General features: G+C 38.5%; 2 protein-coding genes across 2 annotated transcripts; one reads left to right on the top strand and one right to left on the bottom strand.

Moving 5' to 3' along the window:
- Nucleotides 1–13,847: 13,847 nt before the first annotated feature.
- On the bottom strand, nt 13,848–15,383 carry LOC131009840 (uncharacterized). Its single transcript, XM_057937244.1, has one exon. It carries the CDS (start codon nt 15,381–15,383, stop codon nt 13,848–13,850), a length of 1,536 nt encoding a protein of 511 aa, XP_057793227.1.
- Nucleotides 15,384–17,406: 2,023 nt separating this feature from the next.
- On the top strand, nt 17,407–22,857 carry LOC131009839 (uncharacterized). Its single transcript, XM_057937243.1, has 2 exons — nt 17,407–18,342; nt 18,421–22,857. Exons 1-2 carry the CDS (start codon nt 17,407–17,409, stop codon nt 22,855–22,857), a joined length of 5,373 nt encoding a protein of 1,790 aa, XP_057793226.1.
- The last annotated feature ends 836 nt before the right edge of the window (nt 22,858–23,693 follow it).

The raw sequence follows: 23,693 nt of genomic DNA, 5'->3' as shown, positions 1-23,693 counted from the left end.
GAGTCCTTTGGCAATTTTTATGATGGATGATGTGAAGAGTTAAGATTAGGATATTGGATTTGGTATGATAGGCTGTTGCTCTTGTGATGGAATTATGCATATGTTTGTAGGTGTTCTTGTATGAGAAAAACGTGCAAAATTTGATCAAAATTACTTGAAACCTACTAAATTGTGAGGATTGAGCCCTAATGAGCACACATGACTAGCTCTAATTGTTTCTTTGATGAGTGATTGATTCGAACTTCTATGCTGAATTTCTGGTTTGCCCTGTTGCCATAGTCAAAACTGAGTTTGAGAATTTAATGCATGAAAATGATTAAGGCATTTTGGAATAACCATTATTTTGGCCTAAACATATGATCCGAACCTTCGTTTTTCCCTTAGTGAGCCCGTTTGTGCCTAATTTGCTCCTGTTTTGTTTGATTAAAACTCACATATATTGAGCCTTAGCCTATTTTAGCCTGCTTTTGTCCTTTGAAAACATGTGAATGCACTAGGTTATGACAAGATGAGAAATGAGTTTTTCTATCATTTTAGTGTGTTGAGTGATGATTCATTGAGTTATTGGGGATATATATGCTGTTGAAAAAAAAAATTAAAAAAAAAAATTAAAAAAAAAGAACAGAAAAAAAAAAAGTCCAAAAGTGCAAAGGAAATAAAGGGCCTATTGTGTATACATTCATTCATGCTTATGCCCTATATGTTATATGTTGGAGTTGAGCACACCGTTTTGAGGATTGTGGATATGTTGAGGAGCTAGCTACTCTAGAGTTTTATTGATGGAAGGTTTGGTGTGTTGCATGTTTTCAGTCATATATTGAGCCTCTTTGATCCCCTTTTTCTTGTTTTATCCCACCTGTACGTACCATAGCCCCATTATAACCAAAGTGCAAGACCTTTTGATTTGTGCATTGGTTCCATATTTTGGTGGAGATAGTGACATAACGGCAAGCTGTGTTTGAAGGCATGAAGTTGTGAATTGTGTGAATCTATTCTGTCCATATTTGTCTTTTGAGAGAAATTGAGTGAACTTGGTGAGGCAGGATTGAATTTGCACAATTTTGACTTGAATGAAGAACATGGCATAATTTTCTGAGCAAGAGCATAGTTAGTGGTTTGTGAATGATTGTATCTTGATCAAGACTTTGAGTATTATCTATCATATTGTTGCCAAAGCTTTGTTTTTGCTGTTTTGAGTCTTCTTTTGTTCCTTCCCTGTCGTTTTGTTCTTTTTGGTGCTCGAGGGCGAGCTTTGTTTAAGTGTGGGGGGATTTGATTGGGCGTATTTATACGCATTTATTTGGGGGATTTTGGTGTGGTTTCTATGTTTAATTCGTGTTAAATATCGTCTTTGGATATGAATTATGGTCTTATATGAATTTTTATGGTATTTGATAGGTTTTGGAGAAAAGTATTGATTTTGAGAAGAGTTTTGAAGTCGTGAAACCAGTGAAGAGGAAGTTGTGCACGTCTGCCGTGCGGTGTGCCCATTCTGTCTGGGCGTGAATTGATTGCATGGATTGAAGGCTAAAGTGCCGAGAAGAAAGACATGCTGGGCCACCATGTTTGATTTGGGCTGATTTTTATTTAGTGGGCCTCGCCACTTTTCTTTTATTTTAAGTTATGAGCTTTTTGTTTTGTTTAGCCCATGCGCCACTTTTTGCATAGTAGAATTAGGTCTATTTCATTAGTTATATATATATATTAAGGAGTGAGTTTTAGGCATCAGCTCATATCATACATATTCCAGACGGCAACTTTGAAGCAAAATTGTGGATGCAAATTTGGAGTTCTCAATTCAAGTTTTATTCCTTCATCTTTCCTTTGCAATTAATTATTTATTTTGTTTGATTTATTTTTATTATGAGTTCTAGCTAAATTTCTATATTCCGGCATTGATTAGGGAAGCACTAGCAAAATTATTCTGTGAGATCTAATTGTTCTTATACTTTATTTTATGCTTGCATCTGCGATTCTCCATGTTTAATGATATTAATTGTTTTGATCCATTAGATAGTTGCAAATATTTATTGGGTTAGAATTAATTATATAGCCAATTGAACCGGCCATCCGTAATTGTGGTTTAGGTTTGATTAGTGGTAAATTGACACATCAGGGTCAAGGGAAAAGCAGTTTTAATTTAATAATCCTGCGTCAGAGTTTATTGGTTTTGAATCGGGTTTCTCTAGATATTAATGCTATCGGCTCATTAAACTTATAGAGCGTCTCTTACGGTTGTCAGTCGATTAGGGTAGTAATTAGTTAAGCGTCTTCCTGGTTACCGAATAATTAAGGAGAAATAAGATCACGTCAGAAGCGTCTTCGGTGGTTATAACTGGTTTGTTTGCATGATTTAAAGTTATTTTTGCATCGATGATCGGAATAATTGAGCTAGGGTGGACTTAATTGATTGCTGGAATTCTTTTATTAATTGTTGGAATTTTTATTCATCTTTTAGTTAATTGGAAAAATTGGTTTATTCGGATTTTATCTATTTAATTTTAAGTTTAGTATTTTCTATATTTTTCTTCTCAAAATTTCGTGGTTACTTTGCAGACTTTAATTAGAGAAATTCTCGCCAGTCCCTTGGGAGACGATTTTGCTTACTGCTGTCTGCGCAGTGTGGGCATACCGGCTGACTGCCGGATATTTTTGGTGTAAAACGACGCACCAAATTTTGGCGATTAAAACAATTAATATCATTAAACATGGAGAATTGCAGATGCAAGCATAAAAATAAAGTATAAGAACAATTAGATCTCACAGAATAATTTCGCTAGTGCTTCCCTAATCAATGCCGGAATAAACTAATTTAGCTAGAAAACATAATTAAATAACACAAGAAATAAATAAATAAATTGCAAGGGATAGATGAAGGAATAAAACTTGAATTGAGAACTCCAAATTTGCATCCACAACTTTGCTTCAAAGTTGCCGTCTGGAATATGTCTGATATGTCTAAAAACTCACTCCTTAATATATATATATAACTAATGAAATAGACCTAATTCTACTATGCAAAAAGTGGCGCATGGGCCTTACCAAACAAAAGCTCATAACTTAAAATAAAAGAAAAGTGGCGAGGCCCACTAAATAAAAATCAGTCCAAATCAAACATGGTGGCCCAGCATATCTTTCTTCTCGGCACTTTAGCCTTCAATCCATGCAATCAATTCACGCCCAGGCAGAATGGGCACACCGCACGGCAGACGTGCACAACTTCCTCTTTACACAACTTCACGACTTCAAAACTCTTCTCAAAATCAATCCTTTTCTCCAAAACCTATCAAATACCATAAACATTTATATAAGACCATAATTCATATCCAAAGACGATATTTAACACGAATTAAACATAGAAACCACACCAAAATCCCCCAAATAAATGCGTATAAATACGCCTAATCAAATCCCCCCACACTTAAACAAAGCTCTCCCTCGAGCACCAAAAAGAACAAAACGACAGGGAAAGAACAAAAGAAGACTCAAAAGAGCAAAAACAAAGCTTTGGCAACAATATGATAAATAATACTCAAAGTCTTGATCAAGATACAGTCATCCACAAACCACTAACTATGCTCTTGCTCAGAAAATTATACCATGTTCCTCATTCAAGTCAAAATTGTGCAAATTCAATCCTGCCTCACCAAGTTCACTCAATTTCTCTCAAAAGACAATTATGGACAGAATAAATTCACACAATTCACAACTTCATGCCTTCAAACACAGCTTGCCCTTATGTCACTATCTCCACCAAAATATGGAACCAATGCACAAATCAAAAGGTCTTGCATTTTGGTTGTAATGGGGCTTGGGTACGTATAGGTGGGATAAACAAGGAAAAGGGATCAAAAAGGCTCAATATATGACTGAAAACATGCAACACACCAGACCTTCCATCAATAAAACTCTAGAGTAGCTCCTCAACATATCCACAATCCTCAAAAAGTATGCATCAACTCTAACATATACATATAGGACATAAACATGAATGAATGTATACACAATAAACCCTTTCTTTTCTTTGAACTTTTTTTTTTCTATTATTTTTTTTTTGTTTTTTTGTTTTTTTTTTTTCAACAACATATATTCTCAATAAATCAATGAATCATGAACAACACATTAACATGATAGGAGTATTCATCTCGTCATAACCTAGTGCATTTACATGTTTTCAAAGGACAAAAGCAGGTTGAAATAGGCTTAGGCTCAATATATGTGGCTTTTAATCAAACAAAACAAGAGCAAATTAGGAACAAACGGCTCACTAAGGTAATAGTGAAGGTTCGGATAATATGTTCAGGCCAAAATAATGGTTATTCCTAAATGCCTTAATCATTTTCATGCATTAAGTTCTCAAACTCAGTCTTGACTATGGCAACAGGGCAAACCAGAAATTCGGTATTGAAGTTCGAATCAATCACTCATCAAAGAAAAAATTAGAGCTAGTTATGTGTGCTCATTAGGGCTCAATCCTCACAATTTAGTAGGTTTCAAGTAATTTTGATCAAATTTTGCACGTTTTTCTCATACAAGAACACCTACAAACATATGCATAATTCCATCACAAGAGCAACAGCCTATCATACCAAATCCAATATCCTAATCTTAACTCTTCACATCATCATCATAACATTGCCAAAGAACTCGAAACTGACAAGAAAACCAACATAGCAACAAAGCAAAGACACACAAAACAAAGACACTCCCCCACACTTGGACAACACAATGTCCTCATTGTGTGAGAGTATGACAGACCAAAACAGAAACAACAGCAGATAACTAAAAGAAATCAAAAGCTTCAAAAACGAAACACAAAAAGAAAGAAACTTCCCTGAACTGGAATCATGTAGGTGGGTGAGGAGGCTGAAGCTTCCGGCGATGAGGAATGGGCCACCGGAAAGGGTAGAGGCGCCGGCAGAGGACTCGTACTCGGTGTACGCAGAGGTGGGCGGGCGTTCGAAACTGCAGCAGCGGCGGAATGGATGGGGTGGTGTTGGGGGAAACCAAATTGAGGAAATTTTGACTTTAGTAAAAAAACCTAGTTCCAGAATTTGCACCTTGGCCCCCAACTTTTCAGAAACTGGAGGGCAACCCCCAAACCTGCGAAATTGACCAAAACACACCCCAAGTTTTTTTTTTTTTTTTTTTTTTTTTTTTTTTTTAAAGAAAAAAAACGAAAATAAACAAAACAAGGGCAAGAAAAATCGGGTTGCCTCCCGATGAGCGCCTTTATTTAACGTCCTTGGCTGGACAGAAAAGAAGTTCAAAATCCTTAGACAATGGTTGGAGACGTCAGGCTGATCGCATTGAACGACTCCATCTCGACTCCAGCATAGTATGGCTTGAGTAATTGTCCATTAACCTTAAAACACTTTCGTGTTTCGAGGCTTTGAATTTCCACAGCTCCATGAGGACTTACACTAACAACTTCAAACGGGCCCAACCAACGAGATTTCAATTTTCCTGGCATAATCCTTAAGCGTGCGTTAAACAAGAGAACCTTCTGCCCAACTTCAAAGGATTTCCTTCGAATGTATTTGTCATGTAGAAATTTAGTTCGTTCCTTGTAATGACTTGCATGATCATACGCCTCCAATCGAATCTCCTCTAATTCTTGCAGTTGAAATTTCCGCTCTTTGCCAACAACTTTTTCATCTAAACAGAATTCCTTCACGGCCCAAAAAGCTTTATGCTCCATCTCAACAGGTAGATGACATTGCTTCCCAAAAATCAGCCTGTACGGAGACATACCAATCGGTGACTTGAATGCAGTGCGGTATGCCCATACCGCATCGTCCAGTCTCAAACTCCAATCCTTTCGTCTCGGGTTGACTGTTTTCTCAAGGATGCTCTTGATTTCTCGGTTAGAAACTTCAGCCTGACCGTTGGATTGTGGATGATATGCTGTGGCAACTCGATGATGGACTCCATATTTCTTGAAAAGTGCTTCCAAAGTGCGGTTGCAAAAATGAGTTCCTTGATCGCTAATGATGGCACGGGGCACTCCAAATCTGTTAAAAATATTAGCTTTAAGGAACCCTGCAACAACTTTAGAGTCATTAGTGCGGGTGGCCTTCACTTCCACCCACTTCGAAACATAATCAACAGCCAAAAGAATGTAAGAATTTCCAAAAGAACTAGGAAACGGTCCCATAAAATCCATTCCCCAAACGTCAAAGATTTCACAAACCAAAATAGGGACTTGAGGCATTTCATTGCGAGAAGAGATATTACCTGTTCTTTGGCACTTGTCACAATTTTTGCAGAAATTGTAAGAATCCTTAAAAATAGTTTCCCAATAAAAACCACAATCAAGAATCTTACGTGCCGTTCTTTTGGGACCAAAGTGACCTCCACAAGCATGAGCATGGCAAAAATTCAAAATGGAATGAATCTCCTCATCAGGGATGCAACGTCGTATCACTTGATCCGCACAAGTCTTCCACAAATAAGGATCATCCCATATGAAGTATTTTGCTTGGCTCCTCAACTTATTCTTACGGGCTGTCTCCATTCCCTTAGGAAAAACTCCAGCAGTTAGAAAATTAACCAAATCAGCATACCAGGGAGTGTTACCGTCGATGTGCAGCAGCTGTTCGTCTGGGAAGTCGTCTGGTATGGGCATACCGTCCGACACAGTCTGCAGTCTGCTCAGATGGTCAGCTACCAAGTTCTCGGCTCCCTTTTTATCTTTAATCTCCAAGTCAAATTCCTGCAAAAGTAGAATCCAACGGATCAAGCGAGGCTTAGATTCTTTCTTAGAGAGCAAATACTTAAGAGCTGCATGGTCAGAGTACACAACAACTTTAGAACCAATCAAATATGATCTAAATTTTTCACAAGCAAAAACGATGGCTAAAAGCTCCTTCTCCGTGGTTGTGTAATTGCATTGAGCCGGGTTGAGAGTTTTGGAAGCATAGTAAATCACATGGCTCTCTTTCCCAACTTTCTGCCCTAGCACTGCTCCAACGGCGTAGTCGCTTGCATCGCACATGATTTCAAAAGGTTCTCCCCAAATTGGTGGTTGAATGATGGGGGCAGAAGTGAGTCTACTCTTCAACAAATCAAAGGCCTCCTTGCACTTGTCATCGAACACAAAAGACACATCTTGATGAAGCAACCTAGTGAGAGGTTGAGCAGTCTTTGCGAAGTCTTTTATGAAGCGCCTATAAAAACCTGCATGGCCTAAGAAAGCACGAATCTCTTTCACATTAGAAGGATAAGGTAATTTAACAATCAAATCAATTTTCGCCTTATCAACTTCTACTCCTCTTGCAGAAATCACATGCCCAAGAACAATCCCCTCTCTCACCATAAAGTGACATTTCTCAAAGTTCAACACCAAATTAGTGTCGACACATCTCTGCAAAACTTGCTCAAGATTAGTCAAACAATGGTCAAAAGAGTCTCCATGCACAGTAAAATCGTCCATGAAAATTTCAATGCAACTCTCAATCATGTCAGAAAATATACTCATCATACAACGCTGAAAAGTACCAGGAGCATTACATAATCCAAACGGCATACAACGCCATGCAAAAGTGCCAAAAGGGCAAGTAAAAATGGTTTTCTCTTGATCTTCCTGAGCTACAAAAATTTGAAAATATCCAGAGTAGCCATCAAGAAAACAAAAGAATTCCTTACCAGCCAATCGCTCAAGCATCTCATCAATGAAAGGTAATGGAAAATGATCTTTCCTAGTAGCATTATTCAACTTCCTAAAATCAATGCACATACGCCAACCAGTTTGCAACCTCATGGGAATCAACTCATTCTTCTCATTCTTAACCAATTGAAAACCAGACTTCTTAGGAACCACATGAACAGGACTGACCCATGTACTATCAGAAATCGGATAAATAATCCCTAGATCAAGCAATTTAAGAATTTCTTTAAGCACAACTTCTTTCATGACAGGGTTCAATTTTCTTTGAGGATCCCTAAACGGCTTACTATTAGGCCCAAGTAAGATTCTATGCATGCAAGTAGAGGGACTAATACCTTTGATATCGGCTATAGTCCATCCAATGGCAGATTTATGCATCTTAAGAAGACTTACCAACCTTACCTCTTGTTCTGCACTGAGTTCATTGCTGATGATCACTGGCAGCGTGTCATCCTCTCCTAAAAACACATATTTCAGATGCTGGGGCAGTACCTTCAAGTCCAGCTTCGGTGGCTTCACAACAGAGGGCAAAATCGGTTCTGTGCTGGTCGGTATGGGCATCCTGCTCGACAAGTGCCGAACTGGAATTTCCTCCGTTGAGTACAGCTGCATGATAATCTCTCTAATGGCTTCATTCTCCTCAGTTTTGATGTTCTCTTCAGTTAGGGAACTGAAAATAACCTGCTCAAGCTCTTCCTCCCTGAAATTCTTAACAAATTCCTCAACCAAAGGGTCAATAACATCAATCATGAACACAGATTCAGGATCCTCAACATGCTTCATAGCCTCAAAAATATTAAATGTGACAACATCTCCATCAAATTCAAGGCTAAGCATTCCACTATCCACATCAATTTTTGCTTTAGCAGTTTTCATGAATGGTCTCCCTAAAAGAATCAAGGATTGCTTAGCAGAATCATCCATATCAACAATATAAAAATCCACAGGAAAAATCAAATCATTGACCTTGACAAGGACATCCTCAACAACACCTTCGGGATATGCAGTAGACCTATCAGCTAACTGAATGATAACACGAGTGTCTTTCAAAGGTCCTAATTGCAAATCCTTATACACAGAATAAGGCATGACATTTATGGATGCTCCAAAATCTAGCATGGCTCTCTCAACAGTCTTATTACCTATAATGCATGGAATAGTGAACATACCAGGATCTCGACACTTTTGGGGCAATTTTCTTTGAAGAACAACAGAAACATTCTCACTCACTCGAATTTTCGCATCATTCCCAAACTTCATTTTCTTAGAGCATAACTCTTTTAAAAACTTTGCGTACCTGGGAACTTGCTTAATTGCATCAAGCAAGGGCAAGTTTATTTCTATCTTTTTGAAGATTTCTAGAATATCCTTCTCTTCTTCAATTCTCTTGTTCTGAGCCAACCTAGAAGGAAAAGGTGGTGCAATCAATGATTGAGGAATTGAAACCTTAGGTTTTCCACTTACCTTAGAAGAGATAGGCTCGGTGGATTCTGGTGACTTCTCACTAATTGCATCGTCCTTGGCTTCATCGGGCTTTTCTTTGTCCTGCTGCTTAGGCTGTGGCTCAACTAGAATTCTCCCACTTCTTGTAGTTACAGCACTTGCATTTTCCTTGGGATTCATCTCCGTGACAGAAGGAAGTCGGCCTTGATTCGCCTGCAGCTTGTTCACCTGAGTGGCTAACTGCGTGATTTGTGTGCCCATATTACTCAACGCTGCCTGAGTTTCATGCTGGAACGCCTGCTGACTTTGCACCAAATTCTTCACAATTTCACTGCTCTTATACGCATTTATACGCATTTATTTGGGGGATTTATACGCATTTATTTGGGGGATTTTGGTGTGGTTTCTATGTTTAATTCGTGTTAAATATCGTCTTTGGATATGAATTATGGTCTTATATAAATGTTTATGGTATTTGATAGGTTTTGGAGAAAAGGATTGATTTTGAGAAGAGTTTTGAAGTCGTGAAGTTGTGTAAAGAGGAAGTTGTGCACGTCTGCCGTGCGGTGTGCCCATTCTGCCTGGGCGTGAATTGATTGCATGGATTGAAGGCTAAAGTGCCGAGAAGAAAGATATGCTGGGCCACCATGTTTGATTTGGACTGATTTTTATTTAGTGGGCCTCGCCACTTTTCTTTTATTTTAAGTTATGAGCTTTTGTTTGGTAAGGCCCATGCGCCACTTTTTGCATAGTAGAATTAGGTCTATTTCATTAGTTATATATATATATTAAGGAGTGAGTTTTTAGACATATCAGACATATTCCAGACGGCAACTTTGAAGCAAAGTTGTGGATGCAAATTTGGAGTTCTCAATTCAAGTTTTATTCCTTCATCTATCCCTTGCAATTTATTTATTTATTTCTTGTGTTATTTAATTATGTTTTCTAGCTAAATTAGTTTATTCCGGCATTGATTAGGGAAGCACTAGCGAAATTATTCTGTGAGATCTAATTGTTCTTATACTTTATTTTTATGCTTGCATCTGCAATTCTCCATGTTTAATGATATTAATTGTTTTAATCCATTAGATAGTTGCAAATATTTATTGGGTTAGAATTAATTATATAGCCAATTGAACCGGCCATCCGTAATTGTGGTTTAGGTTTGATTAGTGGTAAATTGACTCATTAGGGTTAAGGGAAAAGCAGTCTTAATTCAATAATCCTGCGTCAGAGTTTATTGGTTTTGAATCGGGTTTCTCTAAATATTAATGCTGTCGGCTCATTAAACCTATAGAGCGTTTCTTACGGTTGTCAGTCGATTAGGGTAGTAATTAGTGAAGCGTCTTCCTGATTATCGAATAATTAAGGAGAAATAAGATCACGTCAGAAGCGTCTTCGGTGGTTATAACTGGTTTGTTTGCATGATTTAAAGTTATTTTTGCATCGATGATCGGAATAATTGAGCTAGGGTGGACTTAATTGATTGCTGGAATTCTTTTATTAATTGTTGGAATTTTTATTCATCTTTTAGTTAATTGGAAAAATTGGTTTATTCGGATTTTATCTATTTAATTTTAAGTTTAGTATTTTCTATATTTTTCTTCTCAAAATTTTGTGGTTACTTTGCAGACTTTAATTAGAGAAATTCTCGCCAGTCCCTTGGGAGACGATTTTGCTTACTGCTGTCTGCGCAGTGTGGGCATACCGGCTGACTGCCGGATATTTTTGGTGTAAAACGACGCACCAAATTTTGGCGCCGTTGCCGTTTGGATTATGTAATGCTCCTGGTACTTTTCAGCGTTGTACTTTTCAGCGTTGTATTTTGCCGTTTGGATTTGGTGTAAAACGACGCACCAATCCCCGGGTTCGATCCCCGGCAACGGCGCCAAAATTTGGTGCGTCGTTTTACACCAAAAATATCCGGCAGTCAGCCGGTATGCCCACACTGCGCAGACAGCAGCAAGCAAAATTGTCTCCCAAGGGATCGGCGAGAATTCTCCTAAAATCCAACCTGTAAAGAAACTCCAAAAACGAGATTTATGGGGAAAATATTGAGAAAATACTAAAATAGAAATAAATAAATAAAACCCAAAAGAATTGCAAAGGTTCTAATCCTAAATAAATAAATAGAAAATTCTAACAATTAATAAAGAATTCCAGCAATCAATTAAGTCCACCCTAGCTTAATTATTCCGATCATTGATGCAAATATAACTTTAATTTATGCAAGCAAACCAGTTATAACCACCGAAGACGCTTCTGACGTGATCTTATTTCTCCTTAATTATTTGGTAACCAGGAAGACGCTTCACTAATTACTACCCTAATCGACTGACAACCGTAAGAGACGCTCTATAGGTTTAATGAGCCGACAGCATTAATTACTAGAGAAACCCGATTCAAAATCAATAAACTCTGACGCAGGATTATTGAATTAAGACTGCTTTTCCCTTGACCCTGATGTGTCAATTTACCACTAATCAAACCTAAACCACAATTACGGATGGCCGGTTCAATTGGTTGTATAATTAATTCTAACCCACTAAATATTGCGCACTACTTAATGGATTAAAACAATTAATAACGATAAACACAGAGAATCACAGATACAAGCATAAAAATAAAGTATAAGAACAAATTAGATCTCACAGAATAATCTTGCTAGTGCTTCCGTAATCGATGCTGGAATAAACGAATTAGCTAGAACGCATAAACAAATAAATAAAGAAAATTAAGAAATAAATTGCGAAGAACAGATGAAGAAAAGAAAACTTGAATTAAATTGCTCCAAAATCACGTCCCAGCTGCTCTCCAGAATGGGTGGCGTCTATATGTGATGTCTCTCTAAGCGTGTATCATCACAAATATATATATATATATCTATGGAAATAACAAACCTAATCTAATAAAGTAATATAAAAAATGGCCCATGGGCCTAACTAAAGATATAAGGCAAAATGCAGCCCTTTTAAAAGTCAAAGCCCACTAAAAGAAAGTAAAAGAGATATCAGTCGCCCAACTCTCGCCAATTCAGCCTTAATTTCGGACATCACAGACAGTATGGGCACACCGCACAGCAAACGCGCACAGCAAACGCGCACAGATTCAAACTCTTCAAAATTCGATCCTCTTATCCAAAACCTATCAAAACCATGAAGAATATTTATTAGTTTCACAATTAAGTCCAAAAGATAATAATAAGCAGGAACTAGGCATTTAAAATTCACCAAAAACACTCAAAATATGCGTATAAAATATGCCCAATCAAACTCCCCCACACTTAGACAATGCTCGCTCTCGAGCATAAGAAAAACAAAACAAAGGGAAGAACAAAACTCAAGACACAAACAAGACAAGACAAGACGCAACTAACGACGACTAGCCATGGCAACAATCACAACAAGCAAATCTCAAAGTTAGAATAAGATACAATCATCATTTTTCCTCAAACCATTCTTGGAATCAACAATCATGTGCATTCACCCTTCATTCGAGTCAAAAACGTGAAAATCAATCCAGCCTCACTAAATTCGCTCAAATCTCTCAATATCAAAAGGTAGGTAAATTCACACACATGCAACTCGACTCTATCCATTATAAGTTTGCCACTATGTCAATATCTTCAATTCGAAAACTGAACTTATCCATGAATCAATAGGTCTTTCCACAAGGTTGTAATGGGGCTAGGGTGCATAGGTAGGATAAACAAAAGTGGATAAACAAGGCTAATAAAACCAACACAATGCAAGTAGTTCACCACATTCTAATCCCAAAATCAAACTAAATCAAATCAACCCTTATTCCCAATACATAGACATTCAAACTCCAGCATTTTCTTTTTTTTTTTTTCTCTTTTTTTTTTGTTTTTTTTTTTGTTTTTTTTTTTTTTTTGAATTAACATCATAAGATCACCTCATTTTTAAACAACCAACAACCTCTTTTGTCAATTTCAATCCTCAATCATTCCAACCAAGCACTAAATTTTAATCAACCTTATTCTTCCAACAAAGTAATATCACAAAACAAACCACTTGCATCATGCTGGAAATGGACAAAGCAAGGCTAAAAGAAGGCTAATGGCTAAAATTTTCGAGGCTTCAATCATATATAACAATAAAAAGGGTCAAGGCTTCAAAATGGCTCACTAATGGATATTGCAAGGTATGAAATTTTTAAGGCCAATGAGGTTTATTCCTAATGCCTAAATCGCTTTCACAAATGAGTCCAATTGGTTGTTTAAAAATTTATTATGGCAACATGGCAAACCGAATATCAAGAAGTCAAGAATGCATAACACTCATCGAAAACAAGCAAGGAGCATTCAAGTTATTGCTCTAAAGGCTCAATCCTCACTATATGAGTGGTTTTCAACAAAATTGATCAATTTGCACATTCGTCATCCTCAAACACATATGGGTTTCAACACATTTTTGTATCATCCAAGAAAACAACCATACAATCCATATCAATATGCTCATCCTAACAAATCGAAATGCTCGCATGAAAAGTTGCCATAGACAGACTCAAAAGGAAGACCAAAACAAAACATGCACACAGACTCAAGACAAAAGACATAAAAACTCCCCCACACTTAAACAACACAATGTCCTCATTGTGTGGGGAAATACTAAGAACAAAGACACAAAACAAAGAAAGCATAAAAGACAAGAAAAAGAAAAATAAAATAAAATAAAAACGAAAGTAAACTAACAAAAACTTCCCTGAAACTGGATCAATCATCAGGTGGTTTCAATTTCCGCTTTGGCAGTTTCACAATTGAAGGCACAATCTGTCCAGTGCTGGTCGGTATGGGCATACCGCATGACAGATGCTGAGTGAAACCGTCATTGGTGGGGTTCAGCTGCACTTTACATCCTTGAATTTCATCATAATATTCTGGTGGTTCTTTATTCATCGTGAATATTTCCAGAATCTCATTTTCCTCATTTCCATTCTTATGTTGAGCCAACCTGAAAGGAAAAGTGAGAGAAATTAATGCTTTAGAATTATAAATTTCAGATTCAACACTTACCTCGGAAGAAGAGAGATTTTCATATTGTTGTGCCTCTTCGACAACTTCATCATTCTGAGCACTTTCTTGCTCTTCCTTCTCCTTTTCATCTTCCATGGGCTTTGGATCAAAGAAATCTTCCTCACTCATTAAATGCATAGCATAAACATGCTCCTTGGAATGTACTTCTTCTTGAGATGGAAGTTTTCCACGATTTACTTGCAACTTGTTCACTTGGGTGGTGAGCAGAGTGATCTGTGTGCCCATACTACCCAACGCAGCTTGCGTCTCTTGCTGGAAAGCTTGCTGACTTTGCACCAAATTGTTAACAATCTGGCTGCTCTGTGCCAGACTCTGAAGAATATCGCTCATACTGGGCTCTGGGCGGTCGGTATGGGCATACCACCCAGCCTGCGGCTGTGCGCTGGTGAAAAATTCAGGCGAATGATTCCAGCTGAAATTTGGATGATTATCCTTCTGAATTTGAGCTCCAACCATGCCTCTAACTAAGGAAGTTAGAGCATCGAGTTTCTCATTCACACATACATCTTCTGCTCTGTTGATCGGCCTGTACCTATCATCATCCTCATCCTCATATTGTTGACCATTGGTGACCATATCAAAAATCAATTGTTTTGCTTCATCTAAGGTCTTGTTGGTCAAACTTCCTCCACAAGCAGCATCAACAATCCTCCTGTCAAAAGAAGACATACCACGATAAAAATAATTAATGAGCAACTGATAATCAGAAAATCCGTGGTTAGGACATCTATGACATAATTGTTGAAATCTCTCCCAATAATCAGACAAACACTCGTGTTGCCTCTGCTTGATGCTACTAATAGCTATTCTTAGATTTGCAGCCTTTGATTCTGGAAAGAATTTACGCAAGAACTGCTCCTCTAAATCGTTCCAAGTTCTGATTGAGCCAGGTGATAGATCTAACAACCAATCTCGAGCTCTACTCTGCAATGTATGAGGAAAAGTTAGTAATTTTAAATGATCTTCAGGAAAACCTTGAGGGCGTAAAGTAGTGCAAACTAAATCAAATTCAGCAAGATGTTTATGTGCACTCTCTCCAAGCGAGTTGCTGAATTTTGGAAGAACTTGAATAAAGTCAGGCTTGATTTCAGTATTTTGATTAATCGTGGGCAACACAATGCATAGCGGATGATTTCTCTTGTGGCGGCCCAACTCTCTTATCAACGGTGGTGGTGGCAGAATGTCATCACGGTCATCATCCCCATCTTCAGACATCTCAATTTCAGCTATAGATCAAACTCAAACAAAAATAAAAAAAATAAAAAAAAACAAATCGAAATAATAGGAAAATTACTACTTAAAAACCGATCCCCGGCAACGGCGCCAATCATTTGGTGCGTCGTTTTACACCAAAAATATCCGGCAGTCAGCCGGTATGCCCACACTGCGCAGACAGCAGTAAGCAAAATCGTCTCCCAAGGGACTGGCGAGAATTTCTCTAATTAAAGTCTGCAAAGTAACCACGAAATTTTGAGAAGAAAAATATAGAAAATACTAAACTTAAAATTAAATAGATAAAATCCGAATAAACCAATTTTTCCAATTAACTAAAAGATGAATAAAAATTCCAACAATTAATAAAAGAATTCCAGCAATCAATTAAGTCCACCCTAGCTCAATTATTCCGATCATCGATGCAAAAATAACTTTAAATCATGCAAACAAACCAGTTATAACCACCGAAGACGCTTCTGACGTGATCTTATTTCTCCTTAATTATTCGATAATCAGGAAGACTGATTGGGCGTATTTATACGCATTTATTTGGGGGATTTTGGTGTGGTTTCTATGTTTAATTCGTGTTAAATATCGTCTTTGGATATGAATTATGGTCTTATATAAATGTTTATGGTATTTGATAGGTTTTGGAGAAAAGTATTGATTTTGAGAAGAGTTTTGAAGTCGTGAAGCTGTGTGAAGAGGAAGTTGTGCACGTCTGCCGTGCGGTGTGCCCATTCTGCCTGGGCGTGAATTGATTGCATGGATTGAAGGCTAAAGTGCCGAAAAGAAAGACATGCTGAGCCACCATGTTTGATTTGGACTGATTTTAAGTTAGTTAATTAGCTAGTAGTCCACTAGTTTGTTTTTGTGGACTTTATATTATTTTTTTTAGTTGCCTATTTAGACTAGGTTAGTAGGTTTTGATTTTTCCTTAGTTATATATATATTAGCTAGAGATCAATTTGAGGGAGACTTTGTTTTTGGAGATATCATACATATTCCAGACGGCAACTTTGAAGCAAATTTGTGGATGCAAATTTGGAGTTCTAAATTCAAGTTTTATTCCTTCATCTTTCCTTTGCAATTATTTATTTATTTTGTTTGATTTATTTTTATTATGAGTTCTAGCTAAATTTCTATATTCCGGCATTGATTAGGGAAGCACTAGCAAAATTATTCTGTGAGATCTAATTGTTCTTATACTTTATTTTTATGCTTGCATCTGCGATTCTCCATGTTTAATGATATTAATTGTTTTGATCCATTAGATAGTTGCAAATATTTATTGGGTTAGAATTAATTATATAGCCAATTGAACCGGCCATCCGTAATTGTGGTTTAGGTTTGATTAGTGGTAAATTGACACATCAGGGTCAAGGGAAAAGCAGTCTTAATTCAATAATCATGCGTCAGAGTTTATTGGTTTTGAATCGGGTTTCTCTAAATATTAATGCTGTCGGCTCATTAAACCTATAGAGCGTCTCTTACGGTTGTCAGTCGATTAGGGTAGTAATTAGTGAAGCGTCTTCCTGGTTACCGAATAATTAAGGAGAAATAAGATCACATCAGAAGCGTCTTCGGTGGTTATAACTGGTTTGTTTGCATAATTTAAAGTTATTTTTGCATCGATGATCGGAATAATTGAGCTAGGGTGGACTTAATTGATTGCTGGAATTCTTTTATTAATTGTTGGAATTTTTATTCATCTTTTAGTTAATTGGAAAAATTGGTTTATTCGGATTTTATTTATTTAATTTTAAGTTTAGTATTTTCTATATTTTCTTCTCAAAATTTCGTGGTTACTTTGCAGACTTTAATTAGAGAAATTCTCGCCAGTCCCTTGGGAGACGATTTTGCTTACTGCTGTCTGCGCAGTGTGGGCATACCGGCTGACTGCCGGATATTTTTGGTGTAAAACGACGCACCAAATTTTGGCGCCGTTGCCGGGGATTGGTTTTAAGCAGGATTTTACTGATTTCAGTCTGTCTTTTATTTTTAGTTATTTTATTTTTAGTTTATGCCCCGTTCTTCTCGTACAGGCGCATTAGTTTTTGATCCAGAAATCGAGAAGACCGCACGAAAGTTGAAGAAGCAAGCTAAGGAGTGGAAAAAGAAATCTAATTCTGCTCCACCGAGTCTTGAGGATCAAGAAGAAATTGAAGATCAAATGGGTGACCGTAACAATAGGGATGAGGAGAACGATAGAGAGATCGTTGATCCTCGACAAGAACCACCTCAACTGATCAGAGAGTTAGGCCGTCATAGAAGCAATCGCCCTTTGTGCATTGTCCTTCCTGCCATTAATGGCAACGCTGAAATACGGCCTGGTTTCATTCAAGTGCTACCCAAATTCGGTGATTTACCTGGAGAGAGTGCACACAAGCATCTGGCTGAATTTGATCTAGTTTGCTCAACTCTACGCCCTCATGGTTTTACTGAAAATAATTTGAGGCTATTGACTTTTTCTCATACTTTGCAGGGTAGAGCGAGAGATTGGCTTTTTGATCTTCCTCCTGGTTCGATTAGAACTTGGGGAGATTTAGAAGAACAATTCTTGCGAAAATTCTTTCCTGAGTCCAGAGCTGCAAATTTGAGAATGGCCATTAGCAGCATTAAACAGAAGAAGGCGGAGAGTTTAGCCGATTATTGGGAGAGATTCCAACAGCTGTGTCGCAAGTGTCCTGATCATGGATTTTCTGACTACCAATTGCTTACTAACTATTTTTATCGTGGTATGTCTTCTTTTGATAGGAAAATTGTTGACGCTGCTTGTGGTGGAAGCTTGACCAATAAAACTTTGGACGAAGCAAAGCAACTCATCGTTGACATGGTTTCAAATGGCCAACAATATGAGGATGAGGATGATGATCGTTATAGGCCAGTGCAGAAAGTAGAAGATTCCAACATGAACGAGAGAATTGATGCTCTCACCTCTTTAGTTAGAGGACTTGCTGTCTCTAAAACTCAACACGTTCAATGTGGAATTTGCTTTGAAAATAATCATCCTACTGATGCATGTCCATCTCTGCAGGATAATAATACTGAGCAAGCGTGCATGGGATCCGCTGATGAGCAAGAGATGAACGCACAAAGGCAAAGGCGAAACGACCCTTTTTCCAACACCTACAATCCAGGGTGGAGAAATCACCCAAATTTTAGGTGGAGACAGCAGGAACCAGGGATGTACGCGCCGAATCCGCCGCAGGCTGGACAGTATGCCCATACCGCACGTCCTGCACCGAGTTCTGCACCCAATATGAGCGATATCATGAAGAGCCTCGCCCAGAGCAGTGAAATTGTGAAGAATTTGGTGCAAAGTCAGCAGGCATTCCAGCATGAAACCCAGGCAGCGTTGAGTAATATGGGCACACAAATCACGCAGTTAGCCACTCAGGTGAACAAGCTGCAGGCGAATCAAGGCCGACTTCCTTCTGTCACGGAGATGAATCCCAAGGAAAATGCAAGTGCTGTAACTACAAGAAGTGGGAGAATTCTAGTTGAGCCACAACTTAAGCAGCAGGACAAAGAAGAAAAGCCCGATGAAGCCAAGGACGATGCAATTAGTGAGAAGTCACCAGAATCCACCGAGCCTAGCTCTTCTAAGGTAAGTGGAAAACCTAAGGTTTCAATTCCTCAATCACTGATTGCACCACCTTTTCCTTCTAGGTTGGCTCAGAACAAGAGAATTGAAGAAGAGAAGGATATTCTAGAAATCTTCAAGAAGGTAGAAATAAACTTACCCTTGCTTGATGCAATTAAGCAAGTTCCCAGGTACGCAAAGTTTTTAAAAGAGTTATGCTCTAAGAAAATGAAGTTTGGGAATGATGCGAGAATTCGAGTGAGTGAGAATGTTTCTGCTGTTCTTCAAAGAAAATTACCTCAAAAGTGTCGAGATCCTGGTATGTTCACCATTCCATGCATTATAGGTAATAAGACTGTTGAGAGAGCCATGCTAGATTTAGGAGCATCCATAAATGTCATGCCTTATTCTGTGTATAAGGATTTGCAATTAGGACCTTTGAAAGACACTCGTGTTATCATTCAGTTAGCTGATAGGTCTACTGCATATCCCGAAGGTGTTGTTGAGGATGTCCTTGTCAAGGTCAATGATTTGATTTTTCCTGTGGATTTTTATATTGTTGATATGGATGATTCTGCCTCTGCTAAGCAATCCTTGATTCTTTTAGGGAGACCATTCATGAAAACTGCTAAGGCAAAAATTGATGTGGATAGTGGAATGCTTAGCCTTGAATTTGATGGAGATGTTGTCACATTTAATATTTTTGAGGCTATGAAGCATGTTGAGGATCCTGAATCTGTGTTCATGATTGATGTTATTGAACCTTTGGTTGAGAAATTTGTTGAGAATTTCAGGGAGGATGAGCTTGAGCAGGTTATTTTCAGTTCCCTAACTGACGAGAACACCAAAACTGAGGAGAATGAAGCCATTAGAGAGATTATCATGCAGTTGTACTCAACGGAGGAAATTCCAGTTCGGCACTTGTCGAGCAGGATGCCCATACCGACCAGCACAGAACCGATTTTGCCCTCTGTTGTGAAGCCACCGAAGCTAGACTTGAAGGTACTGCCCCAGCATCTGAAATATGTATTTTTAGGAGAGGATGATACGCTGCCAGTGATCATCAGCAATGAACTCAGTACAGAACAAGAGGTAAGGTTGGTAAGTCTTCTTAAGATGCATAAATCTGCCATTGGATGGACTATAGCCGATATCAAAGGTATTAGTCCCTCTACTTGCATGCATAGAATCTTACTTGAGCCTAATAGTAAGCCGTCTAGGGATCATCAAAGAAAATTGAACCCTGTCATGAAAGAAGTTGTGCTTAAAGAAATTCTTAAATTGCTTGATTTAGGGATTATTTATCCGATTTCTGATAGTACATGGGTCAGTCCTGTTCATGTGGTTCCTAAGAAGTCTGGTTTTCAATTGGTCAAGAATGAGAATAATGAGTTGATTCCCATGAGGTTGCAAACTGGTTGGCGTATGTGCATTGATTTTAGGAAGTTGAATAATGCTACTAGGAAAGATCATTTTCCATTACCTTTCATTGATGAGATGCTTGAGCGATTGGCTGGTAAGGAATTCTTTTGTTTTCTTGATGGCTACTCTGGATATTTTCAAATTTTTGTAGCTCAGGAAGATCAAGAGAAAACCACTTTTACTTGTCCTTTTGGCACTTTTGCATGGCGTCGTATGCCGTTTGGATTATGTAATGCTCCTGGTACTTTTCAGCGTTGTATGATAAGTCTATTTTCTGACATGATTGAGAGTTGCATAGAAATTTTCATGGATGATTTTACTGTGCATGGAGACTCTTTTGACCATTGTTTGACTAATCTTGAACAAGTTTTGCAGAGATGTGTCGACACTAATTTGGTGTTGAACTTTGAGAAATGTCATTTCATGGTGAGAGAGGGGATTGTTCTTGGGCATGTGATTTCTACAAGAGGAGTAGAAGTTGATAAGGCGAAAATTGATTTGATTGTTAAGTTACCTTATCCTTCTAATGTGAAAGAGATTCGTGCTTTCTTAGGCCATGCAGGTTTTTATAGGCGCTTCATAAAAGACTTCGCAAAGATTGCTCAACCTCTCACTAGGTTGCTTCATCAAGATGTGTCTTTTGTGTTCGATGACAAGTGCAAGGAGGCCTTTGATTTGTTGAAGAGTAGACTCACTTCTGCCCCCATCATTCAGCCACCAATTTGGGGAGAACCTTTTGAAATCATGTGCGATGCAAGCGACTACGCCGTTGGAGCAGTGCTAGGGCAGAAAGTTGGGAAAGAGAGCCATGTGATTTACTATGCTTCCAAAACTCTCAACCCGGCTCAATGCAATTACACAACCACGGAGAAGGAGCTTTTAGCCATCGTTTTTGCTTGTGAAAAATTTAGATCATATTTGATTGGTTCTAAAGTTGTTGTGTACTCTGACCATGCAGCTCTTAAGTATTTGCTCTCTAAGAAAGAATCTAAGCCTCGCTTGATCCGTTGGATTCTGCTTTTGCAGGAATTTGACTTGGAGATTAAAGATAAAAAGGGAGCCGAGAACTTGGTAGCTGACCATTTGAGCAGACTACAGACTGTGTCGGACGGTATGCCCATACCAGACGATTTTCCAGACGAACAGCTGCTGCACATCGACGGTAACACTCCTTGGTATGCTGATTTGGTTAATTTTCTAACTACTGGAGTTTTTTCTAAGGGAATGGAGACAGCCCGTAAGAATAAGTTGAGGAGCCAAGCAAAATACTTCATATGGGATGATCCTTATTTGTGGAAGACCTGTGCGGATCAAGTGATACGACGTTGCATCCCTAATGAGGAGATTTATTCAATTTTGAATTTTTGCCATGCTCATGCTTGTGGAGGTCACTTTGGTCCCAAAAGAACGGCACGTAAGATTCTTGATTGTGGTTTTTATTGGGAAACTATTTTTAAGGATTCTTACAATTTCTGCAAAAATTGTGACAAGTGCCAAAGAACAGGTAATATCTCTTCTCGCAATGAAATGCCTCAGGTCCCTATTTTGGTTTGTGAAATCTTTGACGTTTGGGGAATGGATTTTATGGGACCGTTTCCTAGTTCTTTTGGAAATTCTTACATTCTTTTGGCTGTTGATTATGTTTCGAAGTGGGTGGAAGTGAAGGCCACCCGCACTAATGACTCTAAAGTTGTTGCAGGGTTCCTTAAAGCTAATATTTTTAACAGATTTGGAGTGCCCCGTGCCATCATTAGCGATCAAGGAACTCATTTTTGCAACCGCACTTTGGAAGCACTTTTCAAGAAATATGGAGTCCATCATCGAGTTGCCACATCATATCATCCACAATCCAACGGTCAGGCTGAAGTTTCTAACCGAGAAATCAAGAGCATCCTTGAGAAAACAGTCAACCCGAGACGAAAGGATTGGAGTTTGAGACTGGACGATGCGGTATGGGCATACCGTACTGCATTCAAGTCACCGATTGGTATGTCTCCGTACAGGCTGATTTTTGGGAAGCAATGTCATCTACCTGTTGAGATGGAGCATAAAGCTTTTTGGGCCGTGAAGGAATTCTGTTTAGATGAGAAAATCGTTGGCAAAGAAAGGCAATTCCAACTGCAAGAATTAGAGGAGATTCGATTGGAGGCGTATGACCATGCAAGTCGTTACAAGGAACGAACTAAATTTCTACATGACAAATACATTCGAAGGAAATCCTTTGAAGTTGGGCAGAAGGTTCTCTTGTTTAACGCACGCTTAAGGATTATGCCAGGAAAAGTGAAATCTCGTTGGTTGGGCCCGTTTGAAGTTGTTAGTGTAAGTCCTCATGGAGCTGTGGAAATCCAAAGCCTCGAAACACGAAAGTGTTTTAAGGTTAATGGACAATTACTCAAGCCATACTATGCTGGAGTCGAGATGGAGTCGTTCAATGCGCTCAGCCTGACGTCTCCAACCATTGTCTAAGGATTTTGCACTTCTTTTCTGTCCAGCCAAGGACGTTAAATAAAGGCGCTCATCGGGAGGCAACCCGATTTTTCTTGCCCTTGTTTTGTTTATTTTCGTTTTTTTTTTCTCAAAAAAAAAAAAAAAAAAAAAAAAAAACGAGGGGTGTGTTTTGGTCAATTTCGCAGGTTTGGGGGTTGCCCTCCAGTTTCTGAAAAGTTGGGGCCCAAGGTGCAAATTCTAGAACTAGGGTTTTTGACTAAAGTCAAAATTCCCTCAATTTGGTTTCCCCCAACGCCACCCCCTCCATTCCGCCGCTGCTCCGTCCGTCCACCCCTGCCCCGACCACCAGCGAACCGCCCAACCACCATTCCTCATCGCCGGAAGCTTCAGCCCCTCATCCACCTACATGATTCCATTTCAGGGAAGTTTTTTTTTTTTTTTTTTGCTTTTCGTTTTTGAAGCTTTTGATTTCTTTTAGTTGTCTGCTGTTGTTTCTGTTTTGGTCTGTCATACTCTCACACAATGAGGACATTGTGTTGTCCAAGTGTGGGGGGGTGTCTTTATTTTGTGTGTTTTTGCTCTGTTGATCTGTTGATTTGGTTTTCGAGTCAGTTTCGAGTCCTTTGGCAATATTATGATGGATGATGTGAAGAGTTGAGATTAGGATATTGGATTTGGTATGATAGGCTGTTGCTCTTGTGATGGAATTATGCATATGTTCGTAGGTATTCTTGTATGAGAAAAACGTGCAAAATTTGATCAAAATACTTGAAGCCTACTAAATTGTGAGGATTGAGCCCTAATGAGCACACATGACTAAGCTCTAATTGTTTCTTTGATGAGTGATTGATTCG

This window comes from Salvia miltiorrhiza, chromosome 2 (assembly GCF_028751815.1).
Source record: "Salvia miltiorrhiza cultivar Shanhuang (shh) chromosome 2, IMPLAD_Smil_shh, whole genome shotgun sequence".
NCBI classification, from domain to species: domain Eukaryota; kingdom Viridiplantae; phylum Streptophyta; class Magnoliopsida; order Lamiales; family Lamiaceae; genus Salvia; species Salvia miltiorrhiza.
This window is presented reverse-complemented; position numbering and strand designations above follow the sequence as displayed.